General features: G+C 38.2%; 2 protein-coding genes across 3 annotated transcripts in view; one reads left to right on the top strand and one right to left on the bottom strand.

The window, feature by feature from the left end:
* AFG2A (AAA ATPase AFG2A) overlaps positions 1-17,644 on the bottom strand; it is a 379,187-nt gene extending 361,543 nt beyond the window's left edge. The window contains 9 exon segments of the mRNA XM_017852609.1: positions 1,995-2,104; positions 2,107-2,117; positions 4,266-4,322; positions 4,567-4,696; positions 5,979-6,620; positions 7,221-7,279; positions 11,501-11,658; positions 12,937-13,061; positions 17,419-17,644. Coding sequence (XP_017708098.1) covers positions 1,995-2,104; positions 2,107-2,117; positions 4,266-4,322; positions 4,567-4,696; positions 5,979-6,620; positions 7,221-7,279; positions 11,501-11,658; positions 12,937-13,061; positions 17,419-17,581 — 1,455 coding nt within the window. The 5' untranslated portion in view covers positions 17,582-17,644.
* Positions 17,645-17,853: 209 nt separating this feature from the next.
* Positions 17,854-26,995, top strand: part of NUDT6 (nudix hydrolase 6) — a 32,985-nt gene continuing 23,843 nt past the window's right edge. The window contains exons 1-2 of one of the 2 annotated variants that reach the window (XM_017852607.1): positions 17,854-18,386; positions 23,078-23,281. In XM_017852607.1, the coding sequence (XP_017708096.1) occupies positions 18,149-18,386; positions 23,078-23,281 (442 nt within the window). In that variant the 5' untranslated portion in view covers positions 17,854-18,148. The other variant, XM_017852608.1, reaches the window with a different exon arrangement.

Here is a 26,995-nt window from a genome sequence, read left to right as displayed (position 1 = left end):
AATATGGATACATTTTTAAATTCCTGAAAAGAGAGACAACAATATAACCAATATCCAAGTATCAGCCACCCTTGAATATATAGGTATTTTTACTCTATGAAAATGAAATTAGGAAAAACAAATAATAAAGAACTACGATCGTGATCAGCCACCAGTAGAAATTATCCAATATTCTATTCAGATGACCCAGAGACAAACATAACTGGAATGCAATTTATGTTAAAAAAAATTTTTTTAAAGCTCAAACCTAATCAATTATACTGAATGTGCCAACAGACAATGCATGGACTACAGTGAATCTATGAATTATAAGTTTAGAAGTACAAAAACAGACCCTTAAATATATTCAGACTAAAACATCAGTATCACGTTTCCATTCCTTGCCCAAAGGCAAGAACACTAAACCACAACAGGCTATCCCAGTGGCAGAGAAAGAGACAGCAGATTGAAATAATTAAGATTCTCCAACACTAAGCCTTTCATCTGATTTCCTACTTACCAAGAACCCTTGTAATTATAAGACAGCTCTCTATATTTGCCATCAAGGTGAAAATATGGTCATCCATAAACACAAACATCTGGTCTGCTTAATAATCACATCTCTGACTATAAATGGACAAACTAGCATACTATTTTATACATCATTCTCTTGTAAGTGTTATTATCATGGGTCAGTCTGTCCTCACAACTCTATCATCTCCAACATACTAATAACACTGAATTCTCCAACTTTATAACCTGAGAATCAAACCTGGGACGTGACAATCACTCCTAGGTACTGTTCCAGGACTGAGAACCAGTTGGTCAGGCAGCCTCCACCAGGTGACAAACCTTCTCTTACAGACTTAAAATTTTTAACATGTTAGTATATAAGTGACTTGATGCCAAACCTTTATACTATTTTCACATGTTTACTTTCTGCCACTAGGCAGTAAAAACAAAAAGTTCTAAATGACCAGTTTTTTAATGTGCAAAAGAGACTTGATACTACATAATTTCTAAAATTTATTGTGGTTCTAACATAGTATGATTCTAAAAACTTTACTTATTCACAATCTAGCATAAAAGTGTATTTTCTACTTAATGGATATCAGGAGTCTTAGAAAATTTTGTTCATGCCTATTGTTAGTCCTATGAATGCTCCTGCCATAATTAGCATATAGTTTTTATTAATAAAAGAATGTATCCCCTATCAGAGAATCTGGTAATATGAATAAGGTCTTTTTAAATGTTGTACAAAACGTTTTCCATTATTCTCACTTTCTTTCATTTCCCTAGTACAAAGCCTTGAAAGAGTCCATTTGTACACGGGTAATAAGACTTATTCATGACATTTCTTAATAAAAACCCCTCAGGCCAGAAGTAGTGGTTCATGCCTGCAATCCCAGCACTTTGGGAGTCCGAGGCGGGCAGATCACGAGGTCAGGAGTTCGAGACCAGCCTGGCCAACATGGTGAAACCTCATCTCCACTAAAAAGATTTAAAAAAATTTAGCCAGGTGTGATGGTGCATGCCTGTAGTCCCAGCTACTCAGGAGGCTGAGGCAGGAGAATCACTTGAACCCGGAAGGCAGAGGTTGCAGTGAGCTGAGAGTGTACCACTGCACTCCAGTCTGAATAACAGGGCAAGACTCAATCTCAAAAAATAATAATAATAAATAATAAAATAAAATCCCCTAAAATTTAACTGCTAAATCTTCCTTACTGATCTTTGCTTCAAGTTTTAAAGCTAATAGCATTTATCACAAAATAAATCCATCATGGTATAGTATTTTATATGCTAGAAAAAACCTGCCAGGTTATGATGTTGTCCTAGCAGTTACTAAGTAATCTACTAAAACATATTGTTTTACAGATCTTTCCCCTAGTTACTATGGCCAATATTTTTCCTTTATCCTAAAATATCCAAAGACACTGACACATTCAATAGTTTTTGCCACTACACATGTATTAAGAATTAATCCTACACAGAATCAATACTAGTGCTATACTTACTGAACCAATGCCATCCATCAGTGTTAAGAGTGAAGCCACAACTCTATTTTCCACTTCATTCTGGGCCCCCTCTCTTTTCGGACAAAGTGCATCCAGCTCATCAATAAAATAATTGACGGGTGTCTAAAACAAACAAGTAAAATGAAATCTCTCATCTATATTTGAAGTTTTACTTAGTTTTAATTTTTTAATTGAAATGCAACATATCAAATTTAGAATTTACTTAATATTATAAAGATATTATAACGTTAAGCTAAAAAACCTTAGATTCATTCTAGCCCAAAATACTAACTCACTAACTTCATATTCTATTCTATCTGCCTTCCATTAAAAGGCTGGGTAATTGAGTAGAGTATGCTGCTTAAGAGATTAGAGTCTCTTGGCCGGGCGCGGTGGCTCATGCCTGTAATCCCAGCACTTTGGGAGGCAGAGGTGGGTGGATCACGAGGTCAGGAGACTGAGACCTTCCTGGCTAACACGGTGAAACCCCGTCTTTACTAAAAAAAAAACAAAACAAAAAAAAAAAGAGATGAGAGTCTCTTAAGAACTCTTCCAGTAATGCCCAGAACTCTCCCCAGTAATGCCCATTAAGTTGTTATGACTGGATCAAATTCAGAAGCTAAGGCCAGAGATGCTATCCCTTAGAGCAGGTTTGAAACCAAAGGACATAAACTAGAAATGCCCTGTTATTTTTAAACCATTAAAATAAAAACTTGCAAGATGATCAGTTCTCTCATAAACAGATGTGAATTCTCTCACAGAAGGAAATCTCAACCGCCATGAACACAGCAACAACAAAAGCATACTAAACAATCAGGTGTACCACTAATTTTAAAATTTTCAGTACAGTACTAGGACTACAAACAGCTTATTTCATCTACTATCATTGGGGGAAAAAATAAACTTCAAAAATGGTTGAGTTTTTTTATTCAAGAGCAGTAATTACGATATTAAACACCAAGACAGCTAGCATTTTGGGAGGCTGAGGCAGGAGAATGGCTTGAGCCCAGGAGTTCAAGACCAGCCTGACCAACACAGCAAGATCCTGTTGCTAGAAAAAAAAATACAAAAATTAGTTGGGCATGGTGGTGCTCACCTATACTTCCAGCTATTTGGGAGGCTCACTTGAGTTCCCAGCTATTTGAGAGGATCACTTGAGTTCAGGAATTTAGGTTTCATTGTTACACTGTAATGAGTATTAGGATATTGGTCTATAACTTAGTCAAACGTAACATCACTTGTAATATAGCTATGTCTCTACCACTGTTTTGCTTTTGTTTGTTTGTTTGTTTTTGAGACAGGGTCTGTGTTGCCCAGGCTGGAGTGCAGCGGTGAAATCATGGCTCACTACAGCCTTGATCTCCCAGGTTCAGTGATCCTCCTGCCTCAGCTTCCTTAGTAGGTGGGACTACAGGCATATGCTACCATGCCCAGCTAATTATTTTTATTTATTTATTTATTTTTTTCTAAGACAAAGTCTCGCTCTTGTCCCCCAGGCTGGAGTGTGATGGCACAATCTCAGCTCACTGCAACCTCTGCCTCCCAGGTCCAAGAGATTCTCCTGCCTCAGCCTCCCGAGTAGCTGGGATTACAAGCACTTGCCACCACACCCGGCTAATTTTTGTATTTTTAGTAGAGACAGGGTTTCACCATGTTGGCCAGGCTGGTCTCTAACTCCTGACCTCAAGTAATCTGCCTGCCTTGGCCTCCCAAAGTGCTGGGATTATAGGTGTGAGCCACTGTGCCCAGCCAATTTCAGACAGGGTCCCACTATGTTGCCCAGGCTGGTCTCAAACTCCTGGGCTCAAGTAATCCTCCTGCCTTGGCCTCCCAAAGTGATGGTATTACAGGCATGAGCCACCACATCCAGTCAGAGTCATTATTTAATGGGTAAAAGATTTGTCCCTTTGAAGCAAAGTATAACATAATGAAGTTCTAATATAAAGAGCTACAATAATACAGTCTACTAGAAAAACTAAACATATTAGATACACCTAAGCACCCAAAAGCCATGGATTTCTATGCTCAAACAAGGTCACATGACTTATCAAGTACTATGTCTTAATTCTTCTACTTTATGTAATTTAATAACATTTATCAAACTTTTAAAGATTAGATAGAAATAGAATTTCATTAGATCTATAATCTATTTCTACTACTATCACTATTATTTTTGTACTACTGTTTATGCTTTGTATAAGGTGCTAGTATCTCACTTTGACTAATATAGCCTTGATTATTAATTCCAAAACATTTAAAAATAAAAAGTACCGTAGAGTGGCTTCAGCAAATATCTGACGTAACTTTGCTTCAGTCTCACCATAGAATCTATAATAAATAAAACGTATTTAAAGACCATTTCTTATTGTTTTTAAAGCTTTGTCTATAACAGCTAATCTGAATTTTCAATATTTCTATAATACTTAAAATTAGTTTCAAAAATTATTTTCCAAACAATTATTAAGAAACAAAATATTTCAATGTACAAAATATCAGATAGAATACCACACAATCATTTCTAAAAACCACACTTTGGAAATATATTGTTTACTCTATTAAAACATGTACTTACTTGCTTATAATTTCAGGACCATTAATTACAGAAACATAGGCTCCAACTTCATTAGCAACAGCCCTGGCGATCATCGTTTTTCCAGTACCTGGAGGACCATAAAGTAACACTCCTCTAGGGGCAGGAATTCCTGGAAGAAAAAGTAGAAAACACTAGATTCACCATCACCAGGTTTCTTATAAATGTAAGAAGTTCAAACATGAGTTACAAAATTTAACTTTATCTTGCATCACAAGGAGTCAAGAGTTTTTTCTCCCCCTCCAGAAAGATGTACTAACTAGCCCAAACACTGATCCCCAGCAATGACTTTCATTCTCTGTAGACCACAGAACAGAGAAAGCATGTTGGTTAAAAAAAAAAAAAAAAAAAAAAAAGGCCGGGCACAGTGGCTCACGCCTGTAATCCCAGCACTTTGGGAGGCCGAGGCGGGTGGATCACGAGGTCAGGAGATCAAGACCATCCTGGCGAACACGGTGAAACCCCGTCTCTACTAAAAAATACAAAAAAATTAGCCGGGCGTGGTAGCGGGCGCCTGTAGTCCCAGCTTCTCGGGAGGCTGAGGCAGGAGAATGGCGTGAATCCAGGAGGCGACGGAGCTTGCAGTGAGCTTGCAGTGAGCAGAGATCGCGCCACAGCACTCCAGCCTGGGAGACAGAGCGAGACTCCGTCTCACAAAAAAAAAAAAAAAAAAGAAAACTGGACACCAACATTGTTGCAAGCCCCATCCCACACAACACAGTTCAATTATCAAAAAACATAGTGCAGCCACCAATCCCAGTTTTTTCCAACTAACCACCTTGAAGAGTACATATGTTTGCTAGCACAAAACATACGTAAGTACTAGCAAAATGCCAATCTAAGGGTTCATTTTACACATACATATATATATACATGTATGTATATATAAGATTCATGAGAAAGGAAAAAGCAGAGAGATCAGACACAGCAAATATATGCAAAGGATCTTGGCAATAACAAGGCAGCGGAAGCCCTGAGCTTCCTGAGTCAAGCCATTCCCTTAATTACCTGCTTCACTGCAAAAAGATGGGTACACAGTTACATTTCCTAACAAAGAAGTTTTATCTAACGTATTTGAATGGTTTATTTCTTCAGTCATTACAGATGACCCAGCATGACAAGATACTTATTCTAGATCCAATACAGGTAATTGTGGAAATACGCTCGTAGAAGAGACAAGGCTGTCACTAATTCACATTACAACCTAAAAATACCAAGGCATAGAAAATGGCCCATTTAACTGGCATCTCCCAAAGCAACTGACATCTTCTACCACACCCACTACTCAGAAAATAAAAACAGGAAAAGAGGATGAGCAATCACTAGATAAGTGTGAACTATCTTTTAATTTGAATTTAACATTTTTGGGTGCAATAAACTGAAGATAATCATACCATAACTCCTGAAAAGCTCAGGCTGTTTGAGGGGCAATTCAATTATCTCTCTAATTGCTTTCAGCTGGCTACTTAAGCCTCCTATCATGTCATAAGTTACTTTGAATTGGTTGTCTTGCTCTTTTGAATTTTTATTGATCTCTGTAAAATTGACTCTTGTTGTTGAAGAAATAAAATAAAAAGTATCAGTATTGCACTTTGCTCCTATGCTGAACTTTAGCAGTCTCTCTTCTTCGGCAAGTTGCTCATTTCCTTCTCTGGCAGATTCAAAACTACATTTAAGACCTGCGACTTCCTCTAGCATAAGTCCACTGCCATCTCCAGGGCTCTGTGTAACATCCAACAAAACATCACTGGCTTTATTTGTAATTCTGTCATCAACTGGTATACAAGGAGTACTTCCTGATGTTGGGATCCGGGTATCCTCCAGATCTAACTGGCTTAGCTGTAAGGATAACTCCAGGCTACTGGTTTCCATGCTGGACTGTTCAAAGGCCATTCTTTGGGCATCAGTGTCAGAGTCACTCTGAGGTCCTCCCAATGTCATGCCATCTGCCCCTTTCACTCGCACTACTTGCAGCTTGTACGGTCGTCCATAGAATGTACAATACAGAAAGTTGCCTGGTAAAACGATCTTGCCATCTAGAAAATAATTTATTAAATATACATGTTAGCATAATGTTTGTTACCAGTTTAATGTTTAAATAGCAATATATTTCATCTACTATCTGACTGAAAAGACTAAATCAAAGGCAGAGTATTAATAAAATAATTGTCATAAAATATTGAGGACCTAATATTCCCCTATAATATAGCACCATCTGGAGATAGAAGGAAAAGATGATTCTCTGAAATCCTCCACACACAGTAGATCTCAGATTCTAGCAACCACATCAACAAATAGCCAGGCATTCCATATTCAGTAATAAACTAAATGAAAATGGCACACCCAAACCAACACTCCCAAGATAGCATCTCTCACTGGAAAGGGCAAGAACAGTCTCAATTCTACCACTGACTCTTTCCACAGACAAGTCACATATTCTTTCCACTGCTCAACTGCCAATTAACCAGGAAAAGTAACACATCCCTATCTTAAAAGTATATTCATTCATTGAGGGGAATATTCTCAAAGCTATTTTGAAGAAAACTACTGTGCACTTATAAGCCCTCAAGGACACTTTATTTGCTGATGCCTTGCAGCTTAAAACTTAAGAAAACAATTTAAAATATTTGTCTCACCTAGTTTTCTCAGAATACAACCAGTCAGTTCTTCTTCATGAATTTCCATATCTTTGTCACTGTTAAAAGGATGAGAAGGCGACAGAAATCAGCACTAGGTACATCAGAAACTAAACTGGTATAAAATTACATGTATATAGTTATAATATAGACTTAATCAAAAGAATAATCCACCTGCAACCTTAAATAATGTATACAATTTTGAAATGATGGACATTTTTCAGAAATATATAGCCATGAAAATATCATTTGGAATCTGTTGCCTTAGTGGCATAAATCAATGTTCTTCAAAACACAAGGGTAATGAAATCATTTCAGTCAGCCCCATTCAGCACTTTGTTAATAGAGTAAGAAATGCAGGGTACACTGAATATAGAAAGGGTAAATACTGCTTTGTAAAACATTAGCTTCTAACACATACATACACATACGCACGTATATGAGCACTATATCTATGGATGTGTATATACAAAGAATCTGATGAAAAATTCCATTTTTTATTAAGAGTCATAGTCAAAAACATTTTTAAAATGCTGACCTAAACTAATAATTCCCTTTATAAAGTTGCCTAGCTTGGAGAAAAGGCTCTTATTAATAACTTACTTCATTCTCTTAGTATAACTTACAAATTATTTCTTCAAGAAAATTAGTCCTATACAGTATGTTACTTGAAGAGGCAGAAGTAGGAAAAAGGGGAGTAATGGTTACAATGAAGGTTTTTTTCTGGAGACAGGACATGACCGAGGAAAAATGAGATCCCTTCCTTCCTAATGATAACTGTGTCTCCCCGGAGCGCTGCTTAAGTGCAGGAAGTGAACACATCTAAATATTATACATTTATAAAGAAATCTGCTCTTCGAGAGTTCTCAGAACAAGAGCATTTTTCCTCCTCCTCTGTGCATAAGCAGCCCATATCAGGAGGGGAGACAAATAGCTGTCTAGTTCTGTTAGTGACCAGTAGAGGGGGGACAGTCTAGCTCAAGGGGAAGTGTAAGTGACTGGAAGCTGAGCATGGTGGCTCATGCCTGTAATCCCAGCACTTTGGAAGGCTGAGGTGGGTGGACCGTCTGAGCTCAGGAGTTCAAAACCAGCCTGGGCAACATGGCAAAAACTTACCTCTACAAAAAATACAAAAGAAAATTAGCCAGACTTGGTGGCATGTGCCTGTGTGCCCATCTGGTCAAAATAACTTTGTTCTCCAGTTTTCTTTTTTTTTTTTGGAGATAGGTCTCACTCTTGTCACCCAGGCTGGAGTGTGGTGGTGTGATCTCAGCTCACTGCAACCTCTACCTCACAGGCTCAAGTGATCCTCCCACCTCAGCCTCCAGAGTAGCTGGGAACACAGGTGCTCACCACCACGGCCAGCTAATTTTTACATATATACACATTTTGTAGAGACAGTGTTTCACCATGTTGCCCAGGCTGGTCTCAAACTTCTAAGTTCAGGCGATCCACCCACCTCAGCCAAATTCCAAAGTGCTGGGATTACAGGCGTGAGCCACTGTGCCTGGCTTCCAATCCCTTTTATCAGTAATAATGCAATATAGTCAATCCTCAATACCTGTGGACGTTGTATTTGCAAATTTACCAACTCCCAAAAATTTATGTGTACCCCAAAATCAATACTCACAAAACATTTGCGGTCATTAGTGACACGGAAGAGCAGCAAAAAATTTGGGTTACCCAACACCCATGTTACCATACAGAATAAGGTGACTCTCCACCCTGTTTCAGCTCTCATTCAGAGATGACCAGAGAATGGAAGTGATAGGGGACACAGCAGTGCAGTGAAGAAGTTCCAGGCCTGGGGCCAGTTGGAGGGAGTTTGAATCTCAATACTAGTACCTGTAGCGGGGCAGCCTCAGGCAAGTCCCTTAACACTTCTAAATCTCCTCTTCTCTTTTGTAAAATAAAGAAAAGAAAATCTACCAGAATGAATTATTTTGGAGTTTTAAGATTATAATCTATGTAAAATGTGTGTATGTATGTATTATATTATATATACACTACATATATTATGTGTGTGTGCGTTGCATTTATGTCTATACGTACTTATTTCCCTCTAGAAGAAATGTCTCAGTATTTGCTAATGGTGTTCAAGGCAACTTTGATAGAACATAACTAAACATAAATAATGAGAATCAACTATATATTCATATAAAAGAAAGAGCAAGAAATAGAATGGGAAATTTCATGAATCAAATATATGTATAAACTAAAGAGAAAATTGCATGTATCTCCTTAAATGCGTACATTTACTTTTGTTTATGGAACTCTAAACCAAGTTATACTTAAATTGCTTTTGTTAAACTCTGAATAGAAGGTATTTATAAACACATGTAAGAACAGTAAAATTATCAAACCAATTTTTTTGCTTTTAAAAAAATAATAGTTGCACATAAAACAATTTCCACTAGAAGGAGCTCTAACATTACTATTAATTATAAAATCTTTCAGTTGCAACTGAATGATTTAAGCAGACTAAAATGACTGATTTTCCCAATTGGAAATTAACTTTCTTGTCTATACTCTGCTGCCACATTTAAAACATAAGATTTTTTAAAACAAAATTTTCAAACCTGAGTTTTCATTTAAAACATATACAGTCCTCTATAATAAGCAATCATTACTCACCTAAGACTGCTGTGCACTCAAGAGGTCTGACTAGTTTGCAGGTCATCATAAATGCTAATTCCAGTCAACGAATTACTGCTACCTGTAGCACTGTTTTAAGACATAGTCTGAGGAATAATCCAGTTTAATCTGAACAGTACTAGTAACTACCTCATAAAATATTAGGCAAGTTACTTCTTATTAAGCTATTTCACCTGTTTAAAAAGGGAAGGGTAAATGTGTGTGTGTGTATACATACGTGCAATACATACAAAGCTTCTGTATACAGCTGGTAGTCAACATATTGTCTCCTGTCCCTTCTGCCTTTTATTATTCATTAAACTGTTACTATAAGCTCTGAAAACATTTTCCTGTTATAAAGGAAAAAATATGCCAAAACTCAAGTCTAAAATCTACAATAGTAGCAAAAGAGAAGAAAACATATTAAAATCAAGCTGATAACTAGAAAATGGTTTGTAGTTCTTACATATAATGTAAACACATCCCCCAAACTATTACTAAGGCGACATTAAAGTATAAAAAGATGCTTTTGTAAATGACTTTTGATAAGACTTGTATATGCAAACCGAGTCAAAATCTTATTAGATATAGAATATCCACGAGGATGGATAATATACCTTAACTATCTTGATAGGCAGATTCAAAAAATTTGCCTGTGGTGAGGGATTATTTTAAAATCTGATAGTAACGACCGTTTGTTTTACTAAATTGAATAATCAACAAGTTAAAATATACAGTCAAGTTCTTTTCTTGCAGTCTTAATTAAAACTTGTTTCTGTTTGACTCACAGTAATCTACTCTTTTCTTTACAACTGTAAGAAGCCCTGATTACACTGCAAGTCAAGGTGAAAAACACTGCTAAATATTCATCAATGAAAATTACTCTCACCTAAAATATCAGGGCATACTCTAATCATGGAAAATAAAAGTCCTTAGTCTATAAATTACATAGCACTCATTTAGCTTGGGTTGTCTAATATAACACAAGTGACCACTAGCCACTCAGCACATGTAGCTATCAAATACTTAAAATGGGGCTAGTCTCAACTGTGATGTGCTATAAGTGTAACATACACACTGGATTTTGAAGACTTAGTTTGAAAAAAAGGATGTAAAATATCTTATTGGTAACTTTTTTTTTTTTTGAGACACAGTCTCACTCTGTCACGCAGGCTAGAGTGCAGTGGTGCAATCCCAGCTCACTGCAACCTCCACCTCCCAGACTCAAGCAATCCTCCTGTCTCCACCTCCCAAATAGCTGGGACTACAGGTACACATCACCATGCCTAGAAATTTTATTTTTTGTACTTTTTGTAGGGACAGGGCTTCGCCATATTGCTCAGGTTAGTCTTGAACTCCTGAGCTCAAGTGATCCACCCACTTCGGCCTCCCAAAGTGCTGGGATTACAGGCATAAGCCACCGTGCCCAGCCCTTATTGGTAATTTTTTATAATTACATGTTAAAATACATTTTTACATATATTGGTTAAATAAAACGTACTATTATAATTCATTGTACCTGTTTCTCTCTACTTTTTAAAATGTTACAAGAAAATGCAAAATTACTTATGTGGTTTACATTTGTGACTCTTATATTTCTATTGGGCAGCTTTGATCCAGATAGTCACCAAAGAAAAGAGCCAAACCTCAGTGCCACATCCATTTCCTCAGCCTGTAGCACAGCACCCACAAGAGGCTGGACCTGGATGGCATCACCAGGCCTCACACCCACATTCTTCTGTGCCGTTTCACTCAGGCCAACCTTGCCTCCAGGAAATCCTGCCACAGGCCATGCTGTATAGACCTGCCAGACAGAGGAAATAAAAATGTTAGAAAATAAATATTCATAGAATACCATCAATTTACAAGGTAGAATGCTAAGGACAGTCAAGTACTTAGATATGCAAAATACAGTCTTTACCCAAAAAGAGTTATAATCTGATACCAATTGCAATAAGACAAATTGCATTTTAAAAAAAATTTAAATACTATAAGGGCTCATGAAAAATAAACTTTTAAATAATATTACATCTTTTTCTAAAGAGCATGAATGATCCCACAGTGAAGACAGCAGAAGATATGAAAGACATATGAAAAAAGATAAAGGCATTAACAAGTGATAATGAGGAAATGACAAAAATATTAAGGCAAGATAACTTGTAAAGTAATTCAGCCTGGAAATTAAACTACATCCAGGACATAGGGACACAAAACAAGAGCTTTGTCAGAACCTGGGTCTTATCAAATTTAAACGTTAAGAGGGGGGAGCGAAAATTTCTAGCTTGAGCTCAGACACTTATAGTCCTCTCTTCTACAAGACACAGTAAAGGAACTTTAAAGTATAAGCCAGAAAAATGAAAAGAATAAGAGGGGTGCCATCAGCAGACAAAAAAAATTCAAAGTATTTCCAGAGGATCCCCAGCAGATCAGAAAAGCATCAAAGAAAGCCAGGAAAGATAAGGGGCTGGTAGCAGAGGAGAAAGCCAAGTTGCCAAAAATGATACAGGAAAGGTTCTAGGCTGAGAATCTCAGGTATGAAGAATGACAGCAAGGAGAAACAGCTGAAACCAGGGAGAATAATAAAATATTTACATACAGAACAGGTGACCTTCTTACCCCAAAATAATATTTTTATAAAGAAATATAACTAACTGACAGGGAGAAATACTGTCACTACCATCGGAGGAAACACTTCTCTCTACATAACATTTTAGGGGGCTACTATGCCCAGCAGAGTCATAGACAGCAAAGGAACAGAGAGTTACTATATACATTAATGTCTTTTAAAATACAGTTTTTCACTTATTCCTGCTTGTGTTGAAAATTAAAATCAGAAACGTCTCAAACACAGGTTGAGTATCCCTTATCCAAAATGCTTAGGACCAGAAGCATTTTCAATTTTCGATTTTGGCATATTTGCCTTATGTTTACTGGCTAAGCATCCCAAATCTGAAATCCAAAATGTTCCAATGAGCATTTCCTTTGACCACCACAGCACTCAAAAGCATTACAGAGTTTAGATTTTTGGATTTGCAATGTTCAGTCTTTATTTCTAAACTAAGGAAATGCAAAAGACTCTTACCTCTTGCTTTCTGTTCAAACTAGTAAGCAACACTGGTCGACCTATACATATATTTGCAGACTTCATAGTGTTGAGTCCAAGATGAATAAGGGAATTCTGGAATGCTTTAGGAATTCTGTCATCTACTATGAAGGAAAACAAAATTATTTTTTACTACTTTGTAACAGAAGTTAAAGCATGCTTTCTTTTGCAGTAAATAAAAATACTCTAACCATATAACCACATGAATGTACTTATCATACCCTGGAGAAACTAGTGTTCCAACTTTTGTTATAACAAACAGATTTAAAATCAAATGCTTTTGAGGGTCTACTGGCAACATATTAAGTATTAACTAAAAAGAAGATGTTTTATGGGGTGAGCATTGGTTTCCTTTTTTCTGAGTCTCTAATTTCTTTAAGAACTAAACATAATTGCAAAAGAGAGTCTCTGGGCTTTAAGTTCAAAGTTGAGTCAGCTACTAGTATTCAAAGGATTGAACTGGGAACTGGAACATCCATCTGGCTCTAGAGGATTAAGTTATGTTTCTACTTCTGCCCCACATTATGGTCACCACCAGATCTTTTTCTTCTGTATTACCAAGAATAGATAAAGATAGTAACACAAGTCATCTTCCTTATACAAACACACTGACTGAAATCACCACTAGCGATTTCAACTTTTGGCTGAAAAGGGGGGTCCAGAATTCAGTCCAGTTAACAACACCTCTGAAAATGATGTGCTGACATTTCCACTCCTTCCTATCCACCCCACCTCCACCAAGCTCCATATTTAGCTAGGTGTCCCTTCTCTAATTCCTCCAGCACCCTGTGCTGTGTTAATAGCATTTATCATAATATTCATTTGTTTTAGTCTTTCTCCTTAATTGTATACTGCTTTGAAGCAGGAATTGGGTCCTATTTCTCTCTGTATCTCCAATGCTTACAATGTATTAAATGCAGCAGTTGCACAATAAATGGCCATAAAATGAATAAATGTAGTAAATGAGTATACAATGTTTTTCTTTTCAGCGCAAAATCCATGAAACACTTAAGTAATTTAAAAATGTCACAACTTCATTATAAAATTTATTGTAAACATATATACCATAATCACAGAGATCTACCTAAGTTTTCCTTAATAATCAGAAAACAGATATTTTGTAATAAAAAAGAAAATCAATGAAAGCAAAACCATAAGATACAAATATGATTTACATTATTCTGTCACTACAAAATAACTCCCCAACATGTTTCTTTTTCTTCTTACAAGAGGTGCAAATCTAGAAAAACAAAGCATCTCATAAAGCTAAGATGAACAGCACTGAGTATAAAATGAAATTAACACATACTGCATAATAGGAGAAGCTGGACAGAAATTCAATCTTCCAATGAGCATTAGGTATCTTATATAGTTTGCTGGTCATTAACAGCAAAGTATACTGCCGTTAGATGATCTCATAATATTCGGTTCCCACCTCTTTCTTCCTAAACCTCAATGAACTACCTTTCCCTCTTGACAATTACCACACAAGTGTTCTCAGTCCTTCCCAAGACGTTAGTTTTCTACTTCTCCTTCCACCCTATCCAGCACATTCTCCATGCCCCAGGATTTATTCTCCACCTTCTCTTTCAAGGGTAATCATGTTCAAATTCCCATCCACCAGTCTCATTTTCCAAAACATCACCACTGTGTTCTCTGCTTACACTACACAGGTCTACTCAAGTTGTCCACAGAGTTCCCTTCTCACCTCACTCCTCCAATACTTTAAAAATATGTCAACATCTAATTTCCCCATTAACTACTTTCACATTGATTGAGCACCTTAAGTATCAGATTAACAAGAGAGTAAAGATAATTTCAAACAACCATCCACCCTTCATTTATTCATTCGGCAAATAAGTACTACGTGCCTACTATATGGCAGATACTATGCTAGGCACTTTTGTCCACAAGTCCTTGGTCTCACAGAGTTTATAGCCTTGTAGGATGAGTGAGTTATTAAGCAATCAGTGAAGAGCTGTAAAATTATAAACTAAGATTAATACAATGAAAAAAGTACTTAGAGTGCCAGGAGAGCCTATAATGTGGGATCTGACCTGATTTCGAATATGAGAATGTTTCTCAAAGGAAGTCATGTTAAAATCAGGTCTGAAAGAAGAGTAGGAACTAACTAAATGAAGAGAAGAAAAAGATAATTCTCAGCAAAGAAGACAGCATGTACAAAGTTCCTGGGCAGAAGGTGTTATGGCGCATCCTCAGGAGAGTATAGGCAGAGTGGTGGAAACAAACATAGGGAAACCATGTAAAGAAGGTCAAGACCACCCAGGACAATAGTGCAACAGGCTGCATTAAGATGCTGGTCATTACTCTGACAGCAATGGGAGTCCAGAAAGGGATGAAAAGCAATGTCATGACAAGATCTGCATCTTACAAGATCATTCTGGCTGAAGAACAGAAAACGAGTAAGGGGCAAAACTGGAAGCAGGAAAATCAGCTAAAAGGCTGTTGTAGCAGTCCAGGTGAAAGATGATGGCGTCTGAAATTAAGGTAGAAACAGTGGGAATGGCATGTAGAAGAGGATAATGTAAAATATTTAGGTAATAAACATGATTTAGGGGTGAACTAGGTATGTGAGATATGGGGGGGAGAGTCATGGATGACTCTTAGGTTTCTGAATTTTGCAATGCAAAAAGCTGAACAGAATGAAAGTTTGTTTTGTTGGAGGAAATACGGGCTCACGAAGTTAGTCCTGAAATATCTTTGAGACACTCATGAGAAGAGTGATTGTACAGTACTATATTCAAAATATGGCCCACGACGATTTGTCAGTGCTTCATGACAAGTGCAAAACATGAGAATAAGTGTTTAGAAGCTGTTATTGAAATTTGCAGAATAATTTCACATCTGTTTAATAAAATTTTTTCCTTATTTTTCTAGAAAATCATTTTGACTGTATTTTATAAAAATGCCAACCTGTGACCTATTGTAAATGTTAAAGTCTTCGCCACAGAGAGCTTGAGAAGCACTTGGCTAAAAGACAACTATATCAAGGTGCAAAAACAAAAGATTTACAAATATAAATCTGACACTGAAGAGACTATGGATGAGAAACTCTGGGCACTGGATGAACTTGCTAAGGAGAGAGGATTTACTGAGAGGAAAAAAAGGTTTTGGACTAAGAATTGACAAACTTCAACATTTAATGGTCAAGGGAAGAGGACGAGCCTGCAAAGGAAAATGATGAAACATCAACAAAGATGAAGAAAACTAGGCAAGTTTGACAACAAATAAGAAGTTAAGTGTTTCAAGAAGGAGGAAATGGTCAAAAATACCAAAAGTTGCTGTGGTCAAGTAAGGTTTATCAACATGGAGATGCTCGGAGACCACACCAGGAACAGTTTCCATGGAACCACGGGGTGGAAGTCAAAGAGGAATAGGCTAAGGAGAGTATATAAGTGATGAGGCGACAGAGACCACTCCATTTTAGAAGTTTGGCAATGGACAAAGAGATGGTTGCAGGAAGAAAATGTGGAGCTTTTGTTCTGATTTAAGATGGAAGAGAAATGAGCATGTTTAGATGTCAATGGGAAGGATCTAGTTCAAAAACAAGTTAAACCTTCAGGACAGAACAAGTTGTCCTCCCATACCTAAGGAAGAGTGAAAATACCATGTGAACATGGTCTTAAAGACCTAAATCGTCTTTAAGGTCTGATTAGACATAAAAAATGTTGCCACTAGTTTAGTCTGGTCCATTGTTCAAAGCTATTACACATCAAATATAAAATTTCAATTTATAATTCAATTTACAAGACTTTTAAGTATAAATTCGTTCTCCCAAATCAAGGGAGCTGTCATCTGGGACAATGGCTTTGAAGTCAAACACATCTGGACTCAAATATCGGCTCTGCCTCTTAGTACCTGTGTAGCCTGAATGGAATCACGTTGCCTTTCCTTCCCCTATAAAACCGTCATTACTATACCCATCGGTCACGGCTTCTGTAGAAATTAGATGAGCTATATATACTGCTAACAGCAGTGTGCAGTTACTAGCAGTTATTAAATATCATAACCTGTGTAGTACTGGAAGAAAATGCTATATCATCACTCCTAAAGGCAGAGTGATCCACATTTTTACTTTATTGGTTATTTAGTTTTTTAGGATAAGTATCCCATGTTAGCTAGTTACGAACAATTTTGCAATTAAATATGTCGTTAATGTTAAAGGAGACAAAGCGTTTCAAGTGCAACTTAAAAAATCAAAATAATTTACAAGAGACACCTTGGATACGGATAAACAATTTCAGCCTAACTTCTCCAGTGCAGGCGCAGCTACGTTTGCATGCTTCTTACATACAGAAGTCTTACACGCTTCTGTGCCGCATTCAGACCCATGCCACACCCAAATTTCAAAAGTCTCTGCACCCCAAGTCAGTATCACTGAGTCTCCCTCCCCTCAGGTTGCGCCCCTCGGCCCCTAGTCTCCCTCCCGGAGTTCTTTACCCTTTTCTAGGAAGTTGGTCACCGTCAGAGTCCCGGCGGCTGCCGCTAAAGCTGATTCAGCAGAAGGAGCCCGTGCCACCGCACAAGAGGAAGCAGCAGAGGGCAAGGGCGAACCATTTTCCGCGCTTTGGTTCAGCCGCTTTCTGTTCTTCTTGGAAGACATGATCACAAGGCAACCTGGCCGAAGCAGTAGAAAAGCCGACTCAACGTGCGCGCGTCCACTGAGAGAAAAACTTCCGGGGCAGAAGTCAGCAAGGTTCCGCCCCTGCGCCGTAATCCCCAGAGTGGAGCGCAGCAGCGGACAGCGTGGTGGGAGGGACTGAGGTTTTCAAAACCAGCAATCTTTGGAACACCTAGAACGGCGTCTGCGAAAGACGATAGGTTCCGGGAACGGAACTGCCACTTAGACTGTGAATTTCTGAAAACAGGACGTTTTGCATCTCCTCCCGGCTTCCCCATTCCTAAACCAACGTCTGTTGAATTAAACTACCAAACAAAATAAGTGGGTGGCGGTGGGGGAGGAGGTTTTCCCCGCTTATCTGGAGCGGGACAAATTGCTGAGAGGGGCTGGTGGACGACTTTGCAGTCTTCTTGGCATAGCTCTGCAGCGTGGTAACCCCACCTCAACTCTGAGGGAATTGATGGCACTCTTCTAAAATGTACGGCCGCGATCTCCGCTCTGGCGCGCGGAAGGGTCATTTGGGTATCGGACGAATGAGGCGGCGTGAAGATGCGGCCGCTACTGAGCTGGGCCGGCCGGCGCGCGGTGCTTGCTCGGACGTACAGCCCTGGGCCTTCGGCGGGTTACCGCGGGGCCTCGGGCGCACAGGGTTACGTGCGGAATCCCCCAGTTGGAACGTGCGATCTGCAGGGCGAGCTGGACAGATTCGGGGGCATCTCGCTGCGCCTGGCGCGGCTCGACGCGCTGGACCGCCTGGACGCTGCCGCCTTCCAGAAGGGTTTGCAGGGCAAGTGCGCCTGGGACGAAGGGCTCCCGGGGCTTCAGAGCTTTTCTAATGAAGTAACCGCGGCCCCCACTCCCGAGTCGCTCTGTGCATCAGTATCGAGCCCAGAGGGAAGGGGAGAAGGCACGCGTGACCCGGACTTGTTTTCTGGAGCATTTGTGCTTAGACCTTTTGCTGGGAGGCCTCTAAGGCGGTTGGGTGAAATGGTGAAGATTCCGGACTTTGGGATCTGCAACCCTGGTTGCTGGTCCACTTTCTAGTGTGGGACATTCGGAAATTGCCGTCAACCACCATTTCCTCTTACGTAGACCCCGATAATAGGAACTCCTGGAATTACTGAGAGTAAATTTGGATAATGCATATGAAGTGCACAGCACAGTGCCTGCCACTTATTTAAAGCTCAGTAGATGTTTGTTAATATTATTACATTATTACTATCCTTTACCGAGCCTTGGTTCTGTCGGACACTTTTCCCAAGGAAAAAAAACTGCCTTACATTCTAATACGGGTGGTGGACTGAGTGAACCAAAGAGACTTTTTCTTTTTTAATTTTTAATTTTCGTGGGTACATAGTAGGTGTGTATGTTTATGGGGTATATGAGCTATTTTGATACAGGTATATAACGTGTAATAGTTACATCAGGGTAAATGAGATATTCATCACCACAAGCATTCAACCACAATCCAGTTACTCTTTTAGTTATATTTAAATGTACAAGTTTTTTGGTTTTTTTTTTTTTGTTTTTTGTTTTTTTTTTTTTTGAGACAGGGTATCATTCTGTCTCCCAGGCTAGAGTGCAGTGGTGGGAACACGGTTCACTGCAGCCTCCAACCCGGAGCTCAAGCAATCCTCCCACCTCAACCTCATGGGTAGCTGGGACTACAGGCGCGCATCTGGCTGACTTTTTTCTATTTTTTCTAGAAACGTGTCTCACTGTGTTACCCAGGGTGGTCTCAGTCTCCTGGGCTCAACTGATTCTCCCGCCTTGGCCTCTCAAAGTGCTGGGATTACAGGTTGGAGCCACTGCACCCAGCCTGAATCATTATTGAATATAGTCACCCTGTTGGGCTATCAAATAGTAAACCAGAGAGGTTCAAAGTGTCACATTTGTATGCAAATTGGGTCAATAGCTGTCCCAGCAAGAACCAGAGGTTTTTTAGAATAACGCTTCTTTTATGATTAACCAGGGAAGGTGGTGGGTGGTTTCAGTCTTCAATAAAAAAAACTTTCTACTGGCTTTGAAGCTTGAGCCTAGTGATAAGAAAGCTTGGATGGAGGAGCCTTCACTTTGGAAGAAATCCTTGATTTAGTGGTGCAGCAGTTTTTCAAACTGCCTCTGAGGGTCTTATAATCTAATTGAAGGCATAGCATGGAAATGGAAAGATCTCTCACACTGGAAACTCAAAATAATCTTTATCCTATTGAGCAATATGGCAAGAAGCATATCTGTAAATCTAATTGAGCTAGTTATTTCTATGTTTACTCATCCTCATTCCCGACTTCTTACCTCTTCACATTATTTTCTCTCCTTCTTGGTAGTAATTGCTGACAAGCCCACTTAGACTGCAACGATGTCACTAATAGGAGAATCAATCAATTTATCTTCCAGTGTGTGGGTAGACACAGGTGTTGCAGACACTGATACTTATCAATGACCAAACAGGTGAACAAAGCACACTACCCCAATCAGCAAAGCAGAAAGCTGTTCAATTTGGAGTTGCACATTCTGGGTTCAAGTACCAGGTTCTGCCATGGGCTTAGCCAGGCATTAGGCAAATTGCCCCTGAAAAGCTTGCTTTTTGTGAATAACGCCAGCTCTAATTACTGGATAGATGCGTTGATCAAAGATGAAATTAATTTGTAAACTTAAGTACCAAATACTTGTTATATTTTTTCAATAAAACAAATTTTGTTGCACTTAGTGGTAGATGTTTTAGGATCTTTACAAATAGTAATTCATTTCATCCTCCTAACAACCCTTTGAGGTAGATAGTATTAGTATTCCCATTTTAAAGATGACAGTACTGAGGCACAGAGAGAAAAATTACTTGCCCTGGCTCTACACCTGTCTTACTCACTGCACTATGCTACCTTGAAGAACTCCTGCTGGTTCTGTTGTTATAATTGAACAAAACTAACTGAATGGTAGGGCCTATAAAGAGAGACTATTTACACATGAAGTCTGCTATTAGCCTTTATGGATTAAGAAGTCCATATTCTTAGTGGAATAAGAAGCTAACTATTCATATTCTTTCAGAACATGAACTATTGATGTTTTGTTACCAACAACTAAAGTTAGAGGGATAATCAGGCAATATTTTGTTAGCTTCACACATAATATATCTGCATCAGTAATGAAATAGTGCTGGTTCTGGTCCCTGCCATGCCACCAACTAGCTATGTGACTTTAGGCAAACCAATCGTTTCATTAGTACAAATTGAGCCCCAGTGCATAATGTAGGGTTAACCTGGAGGATTGCAAATGCATAAAATATTAAATAGGATTCGAAAAAATAGCTAATGGAAGAGATATCATTAGGTCATATGTAATAAGTTCTAATAAATTGTACATACATACTAGTCTTTAAATTCATATAATGGTGAGCTCATGAGCAGTGGTTAGGAAAGACTTTGGTCAAAGACGTGGAATATGAGCTGGACTTTGAAGGATAGATATTAGCAATGGGAATGGGAGGTGGGGGACGAAAAAGCAATAACGCTTGTTAGAGAAAAGAAGAAAGCAATTTAAAATGATTCGAAGGTTTCAAGCATTGGTGCCAGAAATAAATAAGCTTATAAATGAAGATAGTTTGGGGTGTAAGATTCAGTATGGGCCAGGTGCGGTGGCTCACACCTGTAATATCAGCATTTTGGGAGACTGAGGTGGGTGAATCGCGAGGTCAAGAGATCAAGACCATCCTGACCAACATGGTAAAACCCTTTCTCTACTAAAAATGCATAAATTAGCTGGGTGTGGTGGCGCGTGCCTTTAATTCCAGCTACTTGGGAGGCTGAGACAGGAGAATCGCTTGAACCCAGGAGGCAGAGGTTTTAGTGAGCTGAGATTGCGCCATTGCGCTCCAGCCTGGCGACAGAGCAAGACTCTGTCTCAAAAAAAAAAAAAAAAAAAAAAAAAAAGATTCAGTTTTGAACACATTTTGTTAAGTTTGAAGTGGTAACCTTCAGGACAGGAAATGTCTCGGAGCAACTGGAGAACAGAAAGTTTAGTGTTCAGTGAGATCAGGACTGGGCAGCCATCCTCATGTAGATGTCAGCTGATGCAGTGAGAGTGGATTCTCCAAGACAAAGAGTGTAGATATAAAACAGTAAGCAAATAGCATGGCTTTTAGAAATTAGCCTTTTAATTTGATTGGAAGGATTGCCTGGGAAGGAGCACATGTAAAATTTATGGAGTGATAGAAATGTTCTATAGTGTTAAAGTGTGAGTTACGGGTATATGCATATGTCAAATCTCATGAAATGTACGCTTAAGATTTGTACATTTCACTTTATGTACTTTACCTCAATTTTTAAAAGATGACATCAGAGAAAAAGAGCAAGGTAAGTAGGACCTGATCCCATAACTGCACTGCATGCTAACTCAAATCAGGAAGTCTCTATTAAAGGCCCCATGTGTCTGTCACTGTGCTAGGCACACCAACTTTCAAAGAGGTAGAGAACATTGTCCTTAAAAGAGAGGAGCTTACTGCAGAGCTAGGGAAAAGAGAAGGGAAAGTTAATTAACTATTAGATATATAATCAACCCCCAAAGACAGACACACACACACACTTACATGCGTGCACACACATACGCACGCACACACACATGCTTTACAGGGTTATTATAAAGATTAAGTGAGATGATGGATGAAAAAAGTGATCTGAAAAGTTTTTCTAAAAACTCTAAAACTGAAGTATTTATTCCTTCACCCATAAACTTAAGGTAGTAATACCTTTCATGGTTGTGTACTTAATGAGATAATATATACAAAGTGCTTGGAACTTAGTAAGTTTCAAATAGATATTAGCATCTTTTTCTCCTGGCTCAGTCTTAAGTAATAAAGTAAGAGAATTTAAAGAAGGCAAAGATAGAAAACCTATGATTATGTTCATCATGATATTATCTATAATAAAGTAAAATTAGAATTTTATTCCTATATGCTAGTAAAATGTGAAGTTTGATTTCTTCATATTTTTTTTCAAAATTTCTGGAACCAGCATACATTATTTAAAACAAAGTTTAACTACCATGAAATTTATACATTAAAAACATAACAGAACTCCTAAAGGAAGAAAACAGTAGAAGTCCATAATTGTCATTAAGATTAAACCTAAGGATGTTAAAAGGAACAGCATTAAAATGGTATTTGATTTGGTGTAAATCCATTTATTTGTCCACTCTGAAACTACAGAACATCTGTTACGTGCCAAGCATTGTCTTTGGTGGTATAGATATAAAGGTCAGCAGTGTACTGACTTTATTCTGAAGGAATTCAGTCTGATGGAAAAATCATATAAACAAGGTGGTTATTATAAAACATGGTAGTTCCAGTGCCAACGTTGTGAACAAGACATTTGGGGACCTCTTTTGCTTAAAGATGGCTTCATGGAGGAGGTGAAACCCTGAGGTGAGTTTTAATTTATTCCACTCATTTCTTTGGAAATTATTTAGACTTTTTTCTTCTGCATTTAGCTGCAGTACAGCAATGGCGATCAGAAGGTAGAACAGCTGTATGGCTGCACATTCCCATCCTCCAAAGCCGATTTATTGCCCCCGCCGCTTCCCTGGGCTTCTGCTTTCACCATGCAGAATCGGATTCATCAACGTTGACTCTGTGGCTGGGAGAAGGGCCCAGCAGATTACCAGGATATGCTTCACATCAAGTAGGAGTTGCAGGTAATTCAAACTCAAACTCATGACAACCAGAATTAACTTTTTAGAAGTTCACCCAATTTCTTGCTTGTTACAGCTAAGCAAATAGTTTATTCATGTGGGATGAGTTATTTGATTGAATGATTACAGTTGTTCCACCTTATCTGCACAGGATGTGTTCCAAGACCCCCAGTGGGCACCTGTAACTGCAGATAGTACCAAACCCTATATATATACCATGTTTTTTCCTATCACACATATTTATGATAAAGTTTAATTTATAAATTAGGCACAGTAAGAGATTAACAATGACTAATAATGAATTAGAACAGTTATAAAAGTATACTGTAATAAAAGTTATGTGAATGTGGTCTCTCTCAAAATATTGTTTTGTATTCACCTTTCTTGGGATGGTATGAAATGATAAAACACCTGCATGATGAGGTGAAGTGGGGTGAATGACAGGCATTATGACCTAAATCGAAAATTCCAGAAAAAACTCTTAAGTTTTAAATTGCATGCTGTTGTGAGTAGTGTGATGAAATCTCTCACCATCCTGCTCTGTCCCACCCAGGCTGTGAATCATCCCCATGTCCAGTGTATCTATAGGCTACCTATCCATTAGTTACTTAGTAGCCTTCCCTGTTATCAGATCAGCTGTCCCAGTATCACAGTACTTGGCTTCAAATAACCCTTATTTTCCTTATTAATGGCCCCAAAGCACAAGAGTAGTGATGTAACACTTTGAGACCATGGTTGACCTTGTATAACTGAAACCACAGAAAGCAAAACTGGACAAGGGGGCTACAGTATCTATTACATAGTGCTTTTTAAATAGATGAAGTTTGCCTCTATCAGTAGACAGCAACACAGAGAACAAGTTTAGTGTTTAGTTTTCCAAAAGACATACTTGAATATTATTTTACACATATAATTAAACTTCACTACTCAAATAGTAGCACTGAATTGGGATCAGGGAATAAATTTATTATAGAGTAAAACATGTTAGCACTAATTATGTGAATTTGTAAAGTAAATGATAACTTTTATGTTGAATTTCAGGTAAAGGAAACCAACTTTTCAATGATTTGAACATTACTTCTTAATAATATTTACATTATTGTGCCGAACAGTTGTTTAAAATAGTGTAATTTAAGTGTGGAGTAGAATTTTGAAGTGGCTGATTAACTTCAGAGACATAAGAAAGTTGAGAGAAGACTTCCCTCGGAGTAAGACAGGGGTTCTCAAATTGTAGATTGCATCAAAATCACCTGGAATCTTACAACAGTTTGCTGGGCCCTACATCCAGAGTTTCTGATTCAGTAGGTCTGGCGTGGGGCCTGAAAATTCAGATGGTTTTCCTGGCTTTTTCTGTTTTTGCTGCTGCTGCTGCTGCTGCTACTGCTTGTGGTCTCAGTACTACCTTTTAAGGACTAGGGTTAAGGAAATTCTTAGATTTCCAGAAAAACTATAATAGTAAGGAATCCTTATGACCTTAATAAATAAAAATAATAAAACATTATTTAATTAATAATTTTATTTGCCTTTATATAATTTGCAAGAGTTTCTAAGGGAGTTTGCTTTTCAAGGATTTTCTAAAGGCTTTTCAAGGAGTTGTTCAAGAATGCCTAATGATGTCCTCTCTGTCCCTGTCTTGCTTCCCTGTAGCAAGTAGACATTCGGAAACTCTCCATTCAGCTCTATTTCAAAAGATTCTACTCAATAATTTAGTGACAGCCTCACACTTCAATGGAAAGTTATACAAATAATTATCATTCACGGGCACAGACTCTTAAGAGTTCCCAGTTATTACCACAGAATTGGTAATATATGCAAAAAGAGTATCCTATGAAGGACCTGTTGATAACTAAGTACTATATTGTGCATTATAGTTTAGAGCAGCTCAAAGAATAGGAAATGCAGAACTTGACCAATCTTGAGCACTAACTAGGATTTGAAGCCACTATTGGGGGTGTGGACAAGGTAATGTAAGAAAATTGTTCTGGAAAGATGCAGAGTTGTTTTTTGTTTTGCTTTTTTTTCTCTTTTGAGGCAGGGTCTCACTTTGTCTCCCAGGCTGGAATGCAGTGGCATGATCTGGGCTCCTTCCGACCTCTTTAGCTCAAGTGATCCTCCTGCCTTAGCCTCCCAAGTAGCTGGGACTACAGGCATGCACCACCATGCCAGGCTAGTTGTTATATTTTTCGTAGAGATAGGGTTTCGCCATGTTGCCCAGGCTGGGGTGCAGAGTTTTAGGTGGAAAGAAAAGTAATTGATATTTGTTGTAAACTACTGAAGGCAGATGTGGCTGGAATTGCATGAGCGAGCCATTGCTTTCTTTTGCTTTTCAAACTTAGCAAGCTTGTGTCTGGCTCAGAGCCTTGACATCTATTGGCTCCTCTTCCTGCGGCACGCTTCTCCAGAACTTTCTTTATCTAGTTCTTTATAGCCGAAGTTTCTGCTCAAGTGTCTCCTTCTCAGAAAAGCTCCTGACCCTCCTGTCTAGAAGTAACTTCTCCCTGCACACCAGTGCCATCATTCCTTGTCCCTTTATCCAGCTCTATTTTTCTTTATAGCATTTATCACAGTCTAAAATTCTGTTATATCATGTATATATAATTAATTATATTGTATCACTTAATCTCCAACACAATAATACAAACTCCATAAAGGCAGATATTTTATCTATCTTGGTCACCACGATATCCTCAGGCTAAAGACAGTGACTGGCATAAATACTCAATATTTTTTTAATGAATGGGATGGAAATGTGAGCCTTCTGAGAGAGCAGTTTCAGTGTTGTGGAGGGGCAGCATTGCACAGTGAGAAGAGTGTGCCTGCCTGAAATCCAGACAGACTGGCTGTTAGTCCCAGTTCTACCATTTAGAGCCATATGAAGTCAGACACTCATATCACTCACAGGATAATTGTGATTTATACCTGAGCTAATAATGTGCATTGAAGCACAGTGCCTAATCATAATAATAATTTTTATGTTGTGACCAGCAGGGGTCGCTCAAATTGTGCTTTAGTGGTGCTGGTTTTGTCTCTGATGCTGTGCTCATGTTTACAGTGAATTCATTAGGGAGAAGTTCAATCTGAGTAACCACAAATTATTAAAATTTAAGAGTAAGTTTCCTTGGCATTTCTTTGGCATTCTACTTCTTGTAAAGTCCAATTAAATTATAGTTTACATTTTCTAATAGAAGCCAACGTTAACGTTAATTATATCTCACTTGGTGATTTTCCTTCCTGCCTTAAAATACTCAAGTGTGATGTTTTCATTTCAATTGCATTTCAATTACTTTTCCCCATGTTACACATATTTATTCCTTCTCTATATTCTATCTCTACATAGCATTTATCACCTTCTAATATTCTATATAATTTATTTTTTGCTTGTTTTGGCACCTCCCCACATACATACCCGAATAGGAGCCCCATAAGGATAGGGAATTTCATTTGTGTTGTTCACCACTATATCTGTAGCACCTAGAAAAATGCCTGGTACATAGTAGGAGCTCAATTAATATACCTAGGATCTATATACATTATATATAGGAACTCAGTTAATATTGAAAGCATGGACAAATATGTTGAAAGCATCTTTTAAAAAATATCATCCCACATTATTTAAATACAAATAATGTTTAAATCATAGCATCTAAATGATCATAATAAAAATCACTAAACTGTCATTTGTATTTTTGACCCAACATTGCCCAAAGGGAAATATTT

Source organism: Rhinopithecus bieti, unplaced genomic scaffold (genome assembly GCF_001698545.2).
Source record: "Rhinopithecus bieti isolate Rb0 unplaced genomic scaffold, ASM169854v2 scaffold_33326, whole genome shotgun sequence".
In the NCBI taxonomy this organism is placed as follows: domain Eukaryota; kingdom Metazoa; phylum Chordata; class Mammalia; order Primates; family Cercopithecidae; genus Rhinopithecus; species Rhinopithecus bieti.
This window is presented reverse-complemented; position numbering and strand designations above follow the sequence as displayed.